Below are 16819 nucleotides of genomic sequence, written 5' to 3'. Positions count from 1 at the left end.
GTTACTTGCGTAAAAAAGTGAAGATTTGTATGCTTTTTAACTATCAGACTGAGCTGAAAAAAAATGCTGTAGGATTTACTTAGAAACAATTTTAACTCAGAAACTGCTAGTAAATTTCACAAAGAATTACAAAGAAATGACAGGTAACACAATGCATTTAATGTGAAATTTTGAAGTAGAAAGACTGAAACAGAATTTTCTTGTAAAACCTATCCCAATAATCTTTGTTTTATAAAGGGTATGCATAAAGGGTATGCATTGACGTCACTTTCGTCACTGTTGCAGTACGTATGTGATGCAGGAGCAGCACACGCTTATTGTGCTTTCACATATTCCGCTTTTGCAGTGCGCAACTGATCCGCGGCTGTATACCACAAACGCAACATTTATTCATTATTTTTTATTTAAAATCCAAAAGTTGTTACTGAAAATGTTTTGTCAGCATTGCGATTCTCTTTGTGCACAGTACAGTAATACAATCTTTCATAGAAGTATTCAGGTTTAATCACACTAAATGTAAATAATGTATTATTCAATGCATTACTTCTATATAGATTTATATGCCTATATTAGGTTGCTCTAGCAAAACATTTAAATGTACTTTTCTTATGTTAAAATAACATTTTAAATTAAAACTTTAAAAAACAGCCGACTCTCACGCCTTTTCTTTTGTATTTAAATCTTTATACAAGAAATCCTGCAGGTCATAAAGAACTAGTTTTTCCACCTCCACATAGAGAGGTCGCCTGGTTGAGGTAAGGTGTAGTTTTCCTTGCTTTACCCTGGGCAAAAAGCCATATGTTGACTGTGAAACTGTAGAGTTTAATAATATGCATTTATGGTGAAATTACTACATTTTCGTGCCAATCCATGTCTATTTTTATGTGAACAATGCGCTGTCACTTTAATTCAGCACAGCAAATCTCGATGCGTAAATGATTGCTGCACTGCTGCAGAGCTGTTCCTGGATCCCATTTCCGGACCGCATCAGTGAGCAGTGTGAACGCTCTAACCTGTTAACATGGGCACAAAAATAATATGTACTGCAAACGGAGCAAGTGTGAACCTGTCATAATCAGTGTTGGGGAGTAACGGAATACATGTACCGGCGTTACGTATTCAGAATACAAATTATGAGTAACTGTATTTCGTTACAGTTACAATTTAAATAGTTGGTATTTAGAATACAGTTACGTTGTTGAAATCAATGGATTACATGACGATACTTCTCTGTTTCACAAGTTTATTCACTCTCTAAATAAATTAAGGCAACTCCATGCATTTCCCAGAAGCCCCAATATGAAAACGAAAAAATGCGCGGTTTGCGTGATCAGTCACAATGGAGTCGGAAGAGGAGCAGCAGGAGCTAGAGGTAGAGATGGAGCCGGAACAACAGAGCCAGGGCAAGAATGCGTTTCTATCTTGGAAATTCAAACAGCATTTCACATTAAAGAAAGAGAAGGGAGAACGAAATATAACTGTGCAGTGCAACCTCTGCTTGCCAGCAACCAACCTCCTTTCAGCGTCCAAAGACTCCACCTCCAACCTGAAGAAGCATCTTAAAGAAGGCTACATTTTTTTTTTTAAATACGTAGACCTACACCACAAAACTAGTTGAAGAATTTTTTTTTTAAATTGGTCAATTCCAGCGTTATGGACGTGACATTTGCAGTCAAAACTTGAAATATAAATTCTCAGAAAATGCATTAATACCAATAGTGAAACGTCTGTATCCATACTCCCTTAATAAAGGAGTCCAGACATTAGAAAAATATCGGTCTACATGCGTTTTAGATTTAATATGGGAAATAAACATGCGTGACACAAACAAATCTTTAACTTTTAGCTGGCAAAATATATATTTTTTTGTAATTCTGTGAATTACACTGTGCAAACCAAAAGTAATACTACTCACCGGATGAAGAAGGGTTGGCTCTCCACAGAACATAAAATATTTATTTTATTTTTCGTGTTCACATTTATGAGGAAAAAACAATGTTACGGTCGTGACAGTTCTCCGTTACGGACGTGAGCGCTCTGAAAGCGGCACTAAAAGACTGCTTTAAAACTTTCACAGAGACCTCAAACAGAAAGCACAAAGCCTTTCTTTAAAGTGAATTTCGTTTTGTATTAATTGTATCTTAATTTTAATCAATGTTTCATCAACCAATTGCCTGGATTTAATAAGAAGTAGCCTAAAGCAGACAACAAATAATCAGGACACGGAGGCGCCGGCGTGTGAACAGGAGCTTGTCTCATAAATGAACGCCTGTTTCACACATACTCTGTTTGCAGTGCGTAGCATGCTGTGCGTATTTTTTTCCGTAGGCTACCCAATGTTAACAGGTTAGAGCTTTCACACTGCACGGGGATGCAGTCCGTTTATCCGTTCCAGTTGCGGTGCTTATACAGCAGTGCTGTGCTGTGCTGCAAACGCTGAATTAAAGTGACAGCGCATGTTTTGTGGTCAAAATGAACACAGATTGAGCTGAAAATGTAGTAATTTCACCATAAATGCATTTAATTAAATAAAATGTAGTAATACCACCATAAATGTATTTAATTAAATACTGCTTTTTTTTCACAGTCATCTTTTTACTTTAAGACCGGGGTAAAGCAATGAAAACTACCTCAAAAAGGCGGAATAATGAACAACACTCGTCTGATTGGTGGAGGTTGAAAAACAAGTTTTTTATGGCATGCAAGATTTATTGTATTAAAATTGAAATGCAAAAGAAAAGGCATGATAGATAGTCGGCTGTTTTTGTCAATTTTAAGTTTTAATTTAAAATGTTTGCGATTTTAATATAAGTAGCCTACATGGTTAAATATGTTACCACTTGCTTGAACAACTTAATATAGGCCTATGATCTATATAGACGTAATGTATTGATTAATACGTTGTTTAAATTGTTTAACTTGAATACGTCTATTAAAGAGTGCATATGTGTAGGCTACAAAGAGAATTGCACCGGTGATGAAACTTTTTTAAAATAAAAGTTGCTGATAACTTCTGGATTTGAAATACAAATATTGTGTATGTGTTTGCTGTTTTTGTCAATTTTAAGTTTTAATTTAAAATGTTTGCGATTTTAATATAAGTAGCCTACATGGTTAAATATGTTACCACTTGCTTGAACAACTTAATATAGGCCTATGATCTATATAGACGTAATGTATTGATTAATACGTTGCTTAAATTGTTTAACTTGAATACGTCTATTAAAGAGTGCATATGTGTAGGCTACAAAGAGAATTGCACCGGTGATGAAACTTTTTTTAAATAAAAGTTGCTGATAACTTCTGGATTTGAAATACAAATATTGTGTATGTGTTTGTGGTACAGCCGCGGATCAGTTACGCACTGCAAACGCATGTGAAAGCACTATAGCGCGTGCTGCTCCTGTACCGCATACGCACCGCAACACGCAGCGCATACGCACTGCACGCGGAGTATGTGTGAAACGGGCGCTCAGCGTATAAGGTAGTAGGCCCTGCTTGCCTCACAGACATGTCTACTTTTAAACGGAACAATTCAACACGAAAGAACTGCTCTCTGCATATGTAATCCGTATGAAATGTGCATTTCTCTCTGGCGCGTTCACTAGGCTACTGCGAAGATCGCGAGTCAGCATCGTCAACTTCATCTTTGTAGCCGACACTGACAAAGAAAACACTTGTTTATTAATAAACAATTAAAATATCTCCTTTCTATATTTGACATTCATAATTATTACTTTTGCCGGTTCTTTGTGACAGCTTTTAGGTGCTTTATTGGCACACCATCGCATCACCGCACCCGCAAGAATAGGCCTGTTTATTAAGCAGGATTTGATGGCCGACACTTATAAAATGCAATTCAATGTGGAAGTAATCCAAGTATTCAGAATACGTTACTCAGATTGAGTAACGTAACGGAATAAGTTACAAATTACATTTTTGGGCATGTATTCTGTTTTCTGTAACGAAATACATTTTGAAAGTATCCTTCCCAACACTGGTCATAATATACATAACATTATGATTGTCTATAAAGGTGCTTGGAAACATTGTGTATTGTGAAGCGCAATACAAATAAATTTGATGAAATACAAATTTCAAGTTCAACAGCAACACTGCCACTTAGTCTTTTTGCCACTCAGTAGGTGTAACTGCAGTGACATCATGTGCATACCCTCCATTTACAAATAATGCTTTGAAATTATTAGGCTTTAATAGGCTAATAGGCTTTGATTATAATATTAATAGGCTTTGAAAATATTTTTTTACGTGTACATTAACGTTTAAAAGTTTGGGTAAGTAACTTTTCTTTTGGAAGGAAATGAAAATGTTTATTCAGCAAATACGCATTTAAATGTGTCATAAGTGACAGTAAAGACATTTTAAGACGATTTTAATCAGTAGAATGATTTCTGAAGCATCATATGACACTTGAGACTTGAGTAATGGCTGCTGAAAATTAGGCTTTGCCATTACAGCATTAAATTAATTTTATAAATTATTTTAATATATTAAAAAAAAGAAAACTTATTTTAAATGACAGTAATATTTCAAAATATTCTTATTTTTACTGTATTTTTGTTCAAATAAATTGGTCTTGGTGAGCTTAAGAGACTTTAAGAAACTTTAAAAAAACTCCAAACTTTTGAGTGGTAGTGTTTATCACTTTGTAGACAATTTAAACAGTTACGTTGATAGATTAACATTTTTACATCTAACAGAGCTTTTCTTTTAGTAATAATGCAGCTATTTTTATCTGAACTTTGTAAAACCACATAGTACGGTCATCAAAGAGAAAATCAATGTTTGGGGAAAGATTCTAGCGGTGTGAGTAATAACTAGCAAAAGCTCTATGTGGGAGTAATTCTAAAGGGGAAAGGGTACGGAGAGGAAGTCAAGGGTATGGTTAAAGGGACAGAGAGGGTTTGTCTGTGGGACGCAGACCTGGGGCAGCTCTACGTTTAGTTAGATGGTCTGTGGTGCAGAGTTTGAGGTCCACAGGCAGGGCAGGGCTGTCAGCAGCAAGGCGCTGATGCGCATTGGTGCTAATTGAGCCCAGACCTTTAGCTTGGACCCACTCTTCCCTCCCTCTCTCCAGTCATGGTGCACCGCGCAGGGAGGGAAGCCTGATGCAGAGCCCGGGTCACACTTCCGCACCTCCACCAGATCCGGGGCAGGAGAGGGGGAGGAAGGAGCTTGATATCTGATAGTTTGTGTGTGTGTGTGTGTGTGTGTGTGTGTGTGTGTGTGTGTGTGTGTGTGTGTGTGTGTGTGTGTGTGTGTGTGTGTGTGTGTGTAATGGTGGTAGTAAGACTAGACTTTGCTATGCAAACTACCTGAAACCAATAATAAAGCCTTTGCTTTTTTAAAATACAACACTGAATGTCTTTCTTTCTTCCTCTGCTAGTCTTTCATCATTTTCTCATCAGTGGCACCCATCTGAACAGAACACATGTGGATTTGAGGGGTTATAAACAGACCTGACTGCAAGCAAAATCAGCAGATCGGAGAAGAAACTAACCACATTTGAGCGACAAACACAGGGAGAGTAAAGCAGGGATGGAGTGAGAGCAAAGCGGGGAAAAAAATGACACATGCTGTCCAGCCAGTGACAGGTCATTGTATCTGCCTGTCACTGTTGCGAACAATCCGCCTCAGATTGGGCTTTGACCTGAAATGTTGTTTAGATATAGCAACCTGTATATTTGATATTATTTCATTAATAATAATGAAAAGCTGCTGAGTCTGATCATCAATGTGGTTGGTCTTCTTCATGAGTGCTTCTTTGCAGGCAGACAATAGACTGGGTAAGATAATAACATGCTATAGCTTGCAAAATGTAATTCTTCAATTTCACATACAGTACATAGACAGTTGTTTTATATATTTGAACGAAAAAATAAAAATGGCGTGTAATTGATAATCTATAGTAATAGTAATTAATAATCTGAGTGACTGGTATTCACCAAAACTGCAGTTGTTTCCCATCTTGAGTGAGAGAAAAATGGTACTAAAGGGGTCTGTCTACAAGATGTGGGTATAATGTGACACAAGAACAGTTTTCCAGTGATGTCTAGCATCTTGAAAACTGAGAGTCCAGACAGAGACTCTCTGTTGAGGTTGGATTGAAACTGAGACAGCAAAGGACATCAATAAAGAACAACATAGATGTGTGCAAATAATCACAGACACAAATGGAAGAGAGAAAAATAACCTCACCTCTGCCAGTCCTACGTTTTTCTTCTTTATGGCATACTGTAGGCAGTGGCTAAGGGTTCGTGTGAGCAGGAGATTTGTAGATTTACGGATCATGTCATCGATTTCTGTTGAGCTGAACATGAAAATTCATCTAATTAGGGAATACAGTTATAAATGCACATATTTATGTCTATAATGCAAATCCATAACCACATATTCAGGACTGGAGGAACATTGTGGACCAAGTGTAACGGTATGGGGTTGTGTCTTGCCCCACCAACACCAGATCCCTTATATCCTTTTTAGATGATATAAAATATCTCACATGTTTTCAGTAGGTCAGTAGTTTTTTTTTTAAAGAAATAATACTTTAAGCAATAATGCAAATTTATCAGAAAATACAATAAAGACATTTATACTGTTACAAAAGTTTTCCATTTCAAATAAATGCTGTTCATTTAAACCTTCTAATTATCAAAGAATCCTGAAAAAAAATGTATCCAGTTTTCCACAAAATTATAATAAGAAACGCACAAAATCAGCATATTAGAATGATTTCTAAAAAATCATGTAATGGCTGCTGAAAATTCAGCTTTGCAATCAGTAAGTACATTAAAATAGAATTTTAATTATTTAAAATTTTAATATTGCTGTTTTTCTATTTTATCAAATAAATCAAGCCTTGGTGAGCAAAAACATAAATCTTCCCGACAAAAAGACTTTTACAAATTCTGAAATTGCTATATGCATTATGTGCTACTGGTATCGTTGAACTCTTATAGTGGTGTAGCAGTGTGAATGATTTTCTTTCAGACCCAACATAAGGAGTGCAAAATGTTTTTGCAGTCATTCTGAATCACAGAGAGTCCTATGTGCTCTAATCTCAGCCTTGATACTCCACCTCCTCTGAGAGAAAAAAAAAGCACAAAGTGGAACCAAACAGATGCAAGATTCTAAGATGTACACATGAACACTCACAGACATGGGCGGGATTTAAAACCACTCATCAGGGCCCAATAACACCCTCTGGGTTTCAGTAAACGCATGTTCCAAAAACCAGAGAACAACCACACACAGATATTACGGTTTAAATCAACACGAGGGAAAAAGGGGGATATCACTTTTCTTTATTCTTCTTTTCAACGATGGGGGTGGGGAGGAGTAAAGGGGCTAATTTTGTCAGCCAGCGGTCCTGTGCTTGTTAGTATGGCTGCAGCTGCATCTTCTTCTACATCCCCCCCCACCCCACAGACTAGTTCAAAGATAATTTAAAAAAGTAAAAAGAAAGAAAGGGACAATATGTCTCAAACGTGTCCATCAATAAGAGCCAAAGCCCAGGGTGCAATAGTTTTCCCCCTCGATCTGGGCAACAAACGCATTCCTCGCAAATTACTAAATCGTCCCTCATTGTGCTGAGAAAAGCAGAGGAGGAATTTGAAAAACGTTCCTCTCCTCAGCGGGGGAAAAAACTCTGAGCTCTCTCCGCTGACTTGGCAAACAGGAGAGCAGAACGGAGCAGAGAGTTGGAGGTCAAAAAAAGGGAGAAATGGAGGTGCTATTCAACCACAAGATGCTGAGAAGTTGCTTGCAGACCTACGTACAGATTATAATATTAGCATCAACTGTGACGCTGCAAACTCATGGTGACTGAGATATTTTATTTTTGTGAATTTTGTTCAAATTTCAGCAAAAGGAATGTTAGGTTACAGTCATCAGTTAATGGATTTTGAATACCATAACACAGCTCTGATCTTGAACATTACAATATGGAAATGTTCCTAGTATAGTGTTGAACCTCAACTAGGGAAAGGCCTGGCTTTAAATTGAGGACTGAATGCGAGGCATTGGTCTTTTGTGACAATCTGGAAACTGACAGTGTCTGGATGAATCCAAAAGCCTCTGGCTATTCCTCATTTTAAGAGGGAGGGGGCTGCAGTACAGAAAGAGAAATTGTAGTCTGATTAAACACAGACGTTTTACTGGCATTTACGTTTGATTTATTCATCCATTCAACTCTCTCACTTATTCAGTGAAAATTAAGGTGGGGGTTTGGTCTGATAAACAATGATCTGAGAGTTCCATTGTAATGAAACAGATGAGAAGGGAACCAACGGAGACTGAAAATGTCCAATTAACTTCATTGGAAAAAGAGAAGCTAAACCGAAGAAGAACGCAAGACAGCTACGGCTCCCTTCGGTTAGCACAGAACGCATGTTTATTAGCTATTCAACCATCACAAAAAGTAACGTTTCAGCAAGCTTTAACTCAAGGGTAACTTCAGGTTAATATGGCCAATGCACATTTGTAAAGCGGCTCTCATGAGGGAGGTCTAAAGTTCGCTGGACATGCATTGGGGGAGTCACATACATTCCTGACGTCTGGTCTCCAGGCACCTGCACATGGACTTGAGCCCCTTACCTCCCCCTCTGACCACATCTCATCTCAATATTAGTAGAGGGAGACCACAAGGACTAATTGCCTCCGGTGGACTAGTCTGGGTAGTATGCAGAGCTGTTCTTTTGCTCCTTTGGTGTGTCAATCATAGGTTTCCGTTACCAATAGCAGGCTTTTTTTTCTCTACACCCTTCCATACATGCACTACACACATACCCAGCATCCTGACCCCACCATCTGAGACCTCTGGTTGCACGCCATCTGGCCGCCTGCACTTGTGCTAATAGGGATCCATTTTTACAAATATGTCAAATACGAAAAAATCCAGTGAGTCGAGCCATTATTTGACAGTATTTTTAAATTAGCTGTGTGTATGGGGGATTTTGGCTTGATCTGGAGCCCTTGGACCCCACACGCCGAGGTACGGACTACTGCGAGCGCAGCCAAAAGAGGTCAAATGTTTATTGTTGAATTTTAACTGACATTTGAGCGTGGGGACCGGCCACGTTCTGAAAACCACATAGAACATGACTGGTGGAAGTGAGGAGGCAGTGAGTAGCCAAAGTCTTGGTAGGGGTCCCAATAAAACTGAGCCAGCTTTCTCTGCCAACATCCATACAGAATTATATATGACACGGACACCTTTAAAACACAATACAAATGCTAAATCCAAAAAGGCTCCTTTTTAATAACTATTCCCACAGAGTCTAAAAGCCAATGTTTGGATTTTACCACTAAGTAAAGGATAATATTTAGTGATCATTATACAAAAATATTTGACTGCAGAATGCCAAAACTGATCAGACAAAATCAAGCATTCTAGAGAACAGTGTATAATAAATTATTTTTGATTATGTTCTGTATATTTTTCCATCTAATTCAAGGCTGTATCATTTATAATCGGGGACCAGATTGGACAAAATGCTAGCTTCCTGTGTGCAAGCGAGCATATGGAACTTGGTGATTTACTCATTTCATTCACCAGTATGAATACCTGTAGATTCAATAATTTCATGAAATCATCCTGCAGACGGGATTGGACTGAGCCAAATACTTTGACACCTCTGACAAAAAACCAAGCAGTTACCCTCAACGTCCATTGCAGATACACTCTCTCCAGGATCTGGACAGTCTAGGAGAATTTAGCACGCACAGACTCCGTCAGACAGGAAAAAAAGGTATTATTGCTCATTTAAAGTCATTCTTGCAGTGATTGTAGAATATATCTCCAAAAACAATACTTTCACAGCACAGATAGTCCTGGACAGGCAATCATTGCTTGAAATTAAGCCAATGAGTCGGGAAATACATTCATCTTTTCTACTGTTATAATAGGCATCTTCTATCGGACCACTCTACAGGCGACACTGTTAAGAGTGTCTGGTTGGCTAGACAATGTCTCAGACACTAATCACTAATGATGATGATAATGGAGTAGTAATTTGGTAGGATGCCGGTTTCTACGTGTTCTCTGTCCTGAAACATGTTCCCTCATTTCCTTAGTAAACCTCTAAACTGCAACAACTACACAAACATGCACACAAGAATTAGGATATCCAACAGAGACATCTGCTTTTAAAGTAACCAGACCTGACGAGGCACTCAAAGAAAGAGCCAGAGACAGGGAACATCAAACGATCACAATTGAGAGGACTCGTCTTAGTGCATAGCTCAATCAGAAGGAGGAAGACGGAAATGCCAACGACAGTTCTACAGACAGTGACCTTTAGCCTCGACCCCTTGACCTACTGTTCCATTCAGGGTATTAGGAGAAGGGATGAGATATCAGATCACAATACAACGTGACTGAGGTTAAGGGGTGGTTGGGAGATGAATGCTTAAAGATTTTAATACAAAAGGTCGAAAGTTCATTCCTAAACAGAGGTGACAGCAATGAAACCTGCTTGAGTAAGGCACTTACTTAAAGGAGACATATCATGCTTTTAAATTGTTCCTTTTTACATATAAATCATACATTTGTATTCTATATAAAGCGGAACTGCAATGCTTGGGTCTGAATTCCTCATTATTATAGCTCCACAGGCCCCTTTTCTGATGTGCGTCTGAGAGCAACTCGTTTTGGTGCGGTCTCTTTAAATACAATTGAGACACTTCATACCCCGCCCACACTCGGTTCAACTCCACCCCGTTCGGCCATTTTTGTAGTTTGATAGCAGAGATACGATTATCTAGCGGCACAGAAACTTTTTATTCACACGTTATTAACAAAATGTCAACAACGGAAGACTTGTCCAGTCAGCCTTACATGTTCGAGCCAGAGTCGGAGCAGGAGCGAGATGAAAATGAAGACGACGAACCTGCAGAACAACGTCTTCATATGGATGTATCGCAATGGTGTGTTACTGTATTTACACATGAAACTTTGGTCTTCCGACCTTTTACCACCGTGTCGATTTATTTTGATTAATATGTGCGAGGGAGAGAGAGCAAGACAGCGTCTAGTTTGGAGACGGTGATGTCTTGTTTACACTTTCGCCTGGCTCTGAAGAGAGAGAGTGAGCGCGCGCGCGACCGGGTCTCTCTCTCTGCTCGTTCTTTCAGTTAAACATGCGTCCTGTAACAAGCGCGGCAGTTCATCTACATTAGACGGTGTAATGAAGCGTGTGGGTTACTACATCCAACAACCGAACATTTTAACTTACCCTCTCGTAACTTCTGCATCCTTTAGCTTGGACTACAAAATTGCAGCGAGAAATAAAAATGGCGGATTGCTCGAAGTGTTGGGCCGGAAGTCAATGTCCTTATTTGGCAGTTCCGCTGCAAATACTGTGACGTAATAGTTCAAAAAACGTCATAGATAACAGAAAAATCGGAACAGGTTGAAAAATATGACCAAAACAGAATATAAAGATATCAACGAAGCACCTGAGGAGAATAATTTCATATTTTCTGTACTTCTAAACACTCCAAATATACAACAAAATGCATTTAAGGGCTAAAAAAGTGCATTTGGCATGATATGAAAAAATTTGTTGGATAAAACCATCAAAGACAATGTAAACTATATGTCCAAATTAAAGACATGTCTAAAATAATTAGTGAGATGAAGGCCCATGAACAAATACAATAACGATAACTACAATGATAACTATATTCTCTGAATGACTAATTGGCAGTTTAAAACTCCTATGCATGCATGTATAATTCAGTTTAGACAATTTGCTAGATTGTTTAGTGTCCGTGGTGTGAAAATTATGATGACGGGGCTTGAAAGAGAGTTGTGAGTGAGGGCTCGGGTGCAGCCAAAAAAGGCCCATAGACAGTGCGGGCAGGTCATTGGTGACAGGATACCACATTCGGTAAGAAAAACACAAACAAAAATAGCATAATAACACAAGTATACTGATCTGTAGAACAAGAATGAAATATGCCAAATATGCAAACACTGGCCATGAAAAAGGCTATATGCTATTTCACAATATGCTATTTAACCTTTCACAAAGTTATACTAAAACCATTCATACTGTAAGAGCACATACAACGTTATTATTACTTATCATCCATACAGTAATGCTTATTAATGAAAACTATTACAGTAATAAGTACTGTTGCTTGAATAAACAACAAAAAATACAATTATTATCTAGCCTATGGTAAAGTATTAGCAAATTGTGATGCTTACTTTAAAGTTGGATGGATTTTGATTGGTTAGGTCGTTACAATAGTGGACTCCAGAATCCTCTTAAGAGCATTTTTAAAATGTAATGGTTGAAGGTATTGTTCTTGGTGTGAACGGGTCTTAAATGATAATAAATTGAATAACTAGATTACACTGGTGCAATTCTATTCCCAAAGTCTGCTCCCTAAAAACACTCCTGAATGCTGCATTCAAATTAAAATTTTGCTTCTGTCACCCACCAGATGAAAATTGTAAGTCTAATCATTACCACTATTTGTGGTATCATTCATCTCCATAGCACAACTTGATTGGGATGACAAATCACTTAAAAGGTTAATATACAGGGTATCCTAAGCATCATGAGCAATAACTTGCCTTAATTCATTTTACTCTCTGACATTATATAACAGGTTGCTAAGCAGGTCTTTTATTGGGAAATCCACAAGTGCTGTTTTCACAACTGTTTGTTTTCTACACTTGTGAAATGGACTTCTCTTCTGAGAAATATCATAAAGGGAGATCATACCGAAGCAGCATTTCACAGAGCCATTTGTTCTGTCCAACAGCCTGCAGACTGGGAATTCAGGGTAGGCCACACTAAACAGCTCGGCGCATCTGGCAACCTCATCAGTAATTCTAAGAAATCATAAACTGACCAGAGATCAGTCAACACTAGGAGAAATTCCTTGAAATAACACCCACTAGCACCAAGCACGCAATTAATTAGGAAAACACACAGAAACTGTTTGGTGCAGACAGAACTTCCTCTCTAAGGCTCAGCAGCTACTCTAGGGGATAGGTAAAGACAATGGGGCGGGTTTAGTTATTTCATAACAGAAGAATGAAAGGTTAAAAAAAAGGCAGTTCAAAAATAGGTACGTAAATTGGCATCCAAGCAGCATGATTTGCTAATGAGAACATTTGGACAAAAGGGTTATATATGCAGGTGTGAAACAGATTAAAGTATGTTTGAATGCTCGTACCTAAGGTGCAAGTCCTCAGAGTATTTCAGGCAGGCGTAGATGAATTCTTTGATTTGTGAGTATACTTTAGGCACAAATTCAGAAAATGGCAGCTTCTTCGGAAAAGGCATCTGTTTAGAAAAAAATATATGAGTAAATGAATAAAAAATAAACAAATAAATAAATAAATCACAGTACATGAAGCAAGTGTTCTGGAGGGTTTATGAAATCAGAAATATAAACTTAAGTATGTGAATTATTCTTTAAATATTTATTTAAGCTATAAAGTTGTCTAAATCATTCATTTGACGTGGGACTAATTTTCTAGGGGGACACTTCTGGTTCTGGGGCTGTATAACAGAAACGCATTTTTTTTTTTAAAACATGATAATTTCACTTAAGAAATTATCTTTAGCCAAGAATTAAGATTGCTGTAATATATAATCCATGGGATGTATTTTAACAGCTGCCTTGCCCTGTGTACTTCCATTGTAAGTGCTTTAAATAATCAAAATTTGTGGTTGAAATAAAAAATATTGACAATTCGCAACAAATGCTGCTAATAGAGCGCACCAGGAATTTCCCTTTATAAAAGAAAACACAAAGGCAGCCTTATTGCATGAAAAAGAACAACTGCAAGTGCATGTATCACCAAGAATGGTAGCATCCTTTGATTACTACAACAGTATTGGGCAGTAGTTCTTGTTGACGTCAATGGGAGAATTCAAATGTATGGCTTTGTTCAAGTATTTCAGAGGATGCGCATGTTAGCAATCAACTTCTTGGACAACAGGAGGATATTTATGTCTTTGTGGAGACTGGAGGGTGTGTAACTGAGGGAATCTGTGAGAAAAATATCTAGGATAAAAGCTTTCTTATGTGCCTAATGCTCACCTTGTCGAGCTCTGGATCCTGGAAGGGGAATTGGCCTGCGATCCGCTGGTACTCCTCAGGGGACGTCACGGGAATGGGGCTGTAGTTGTCCTGATCCAAGATTTGCCTAACCAACAGAATAAGTGTGAGGGGAAAAGACCTGACTTCACAGATGAACTGATCATAAACCTGAGGACAACAGCAGGATATTTAAGAAGACTAAATAATCTAAAAACCATTTACTGGACTCATGAGCAGTGTGTCTGTCTGTGTGTGTATTTGTGTAACTCAGTCAAGGCTAACACACACAACAGATCTTCCTTGAATGCCTGTTCCCACAGTAATGATATTCTGAGTCATTCAAAGACTCCAGAGCATCATTCTTTTATGGAGTGAGTCAAGTGTCTCTGACAGGGATCTAAAAACGACTCCAACAAGGTTACGACAACCTTTCCAAGTCATCTGCTCTTAAGATTCAGCCGAGGAGCTCCAAGGAGCTTTAACAATTTTTTTTCAACGAATTGACATTTTTTGGATTAAATGCTCTTTAAAGGATCCCCAGCACAAAAAAAAATAGAAAATATTTGTCCTTCAAGCAATATGATTTAGTCATATGGGTGTAATTTGATCAGTGATTTTAGTTTAATAGTTTGGCCTGACAGAATGTATCTGTCCTTCAACTGTCCTGTAATCCACAGCCTCTGCAAACATAAATCTCTGAGCACTACAGGTATAAGATTCAGGCAATATCTTTAAATGGTACTTTGATAGAGGGCATTAAAAATGTATATTTCATAAAAAATGGATGTTTGGTTACCAAGTATTGAATTGCAGATCAGAACAAATGATGTACAGTAAACATAACCTGATTTAAACTGAACGTGCCTTACATTTGGGCATAACCCCATTAGTATAATTCCTTCAGTATGGATTTCTCAAGGGTCATAAGGTGATAACCAAATCATCATTATCCTTACTCAAATGAAAAACCGAGGCATCGAGATGAAGAAAACAGAGAAAAGGGAGAGAGAAAAGGAGAGGTAAGAAAGCACCTGAAGGACTGGTTCCACTTTTTCAGCAGTATCTCCCCATATTGATCCCTCATCTCCAGCAACATGTCAAACAACTGGTTTACTGGAAAACCATAACCCTGAAGAGAGGGGTGGATAATACCCAGCTCAGTTGAAAACAGGAAGCAATGCATGCAACTCTCAGCAGAAATCAGAATGAAATAGTGTTTATACATTTACATTTGTCCAACTTGTTTCTTACAACAACAAAAAAAACGCATTTAGTCATGTCCCCAAAACACGCATGTAAATTATTAAATAAGATATTTTCCTACCATCTAAATAATTCAAGCTTGAAAACATACCTAAAAGTATTTGTGATTTTGCCATTCACACAGAACACATACTTGCATTCAAAGACAATGAGAATGCAGGGATCTCAAGGCACATTACTTTTAACTTGACACTGCATTGCAGCTGACTGAAGGCTAGTGATATGATACATTATATCAAACGGAACAAACAATATACTGAACCTTTTTGTAATGTTTATTCAATGCTGTATTTGTTTGTCACAATATTTGTTGTCAGAATATTGTCTATAAAATTATACTTCGCCCAACAAATTTTTTATATGTGATTATTTATTTGATTTAAATAAAAAATCTAATCATTTGACACCCCTTGTTCTTAGACGTTATCCATATAAACAAGAGCACAACAGCGGTCTTGATGGTCAGGTACTACCCCATCTCACCTGCAGTGTGTCTGCAAACAGCACTATGAGATTCTTCAGATCTAAAATCAGGTCTGGATCAGTGCAATAAGACTGCAAAGACACAAGAGAGAGTGATGGATTACAGCAGAAGCACAGGAAGGAAAGCACAGGGATTAAGATTACTTGGTATAAATGTTAAAAAAAATACATATATATATATATTTTATGAAACATTGATTTTAGCAAATAAGTATCTGACAATTGTATGACAATTGTAATCTGGGAATTTAACTGTCTGGTTTGTAGTCCTAAAACCCAGAGGAGGGTTGGTCTTTTTGAGCCATAGGTTCCCTCAGAATTTTAATAGGTTTTAGAGAAGTGTTTTCAATTTATGAGTAAAATAAGGACAGCTACCATCACACAGATGAGAGTTCATTTACGAGGACAACCATAGCAGTTCTTTACATTTTTAAAACCACAACTGTTTCAAACTTCACATTTGAGGTAAATTTACACAACTGTTCAAGTTTGTAAGTCAGTAGGATTTGTATGGGTGGGGAGACATTATTACTTTTATTCATCAAGGCCAGGGTGCATAAAATTAAAACAGTAAAAAAAAAATTTTTTAACTAAGCACACAAAAAATCTTTTTAAGTTTCTATTCACAAAAAAGTATTACTATAACTATTACCATATAATATTACTATTACTATAAAATATTAGCTAGAGTGAACGCATCAATATTTCACACTGTTTGTACTGCATTTTTGATTAAATAAATACTGCCTTGGTGAACATAAGAGACTTCTAAAACATTTTTTTAAAAATCTTACCGACTGCAAACCTTTGAACGGTAGTATATGTTGTACAACGAAATGTGAAAGCACAGTGTCTACAAGTAATGTAAGTCACCACCTTATTGTACTAGAAAACCACTATCCTAAAAACCCATCAGAAATTCCAGAGGGAAGTCATGGGGAATTAGGCTTCCAGGTTGGCCTTCAAATTGATGCCTTGACTAAAC

The 16819-nt window shown here is 37.6% G+C and overlaps 1 protein-coding gene across 4 annotated transcripts in view; it reads right to left on the bottom strand.

Annotated features, from left to right (window-relative positions):
* exoc6b (exocyst complex component 6B) overlaps nucleotides 1-16819 on the bottom strand; it is a 98315-nt gene that overhangs the window by 41987 nt on the left and 39509 nt on the right. For all 4 annotated transcript variants that reach the window (XM_084109060.1, XM_084109062.1, XM_084109061.1 and 1 more), the window contains exons 12-16: nucleotides 15835-15906; nucleotides 15120-15217; nucleotides 14089-14194; nucleotides 13216-13325; nucleotides 6220-6331 (exon numbers count right to left, since the gene is read on the bottom strand). In XM_084109060.1, the coding sequence (XP_083965186.1) occupies nucleotides 6220-6331; nucleotides 13216-13325; nucleotides 14089-14194; nucleotides 15120-15217; nucleotides 15835-15906 (498 nt within the window). The remainder of the gene's footprint in view (nucleotides 1-6219; nucleotides 6332-13215; nucleotides 13326-14088; nucleotides 14195-15119; nucleotides 15218-15834; nucleotides 15907-16819) is intronic.

This window comes from Abramis brama (genome assembly GCF_963993115.1).
Source record: "Abramis brama genome assembly, chromosome: 3".
In the NCBI taxonomy this organism is placed as follows: Eukaryota; Metazoa; Chordata; class Actinopteri; order Cypriniformes; family Leuciscidae; genus Abramis; species Abramis brama.
This window is presented reverse-complemented; position numbering and strand designations above follow the sequence as displayed.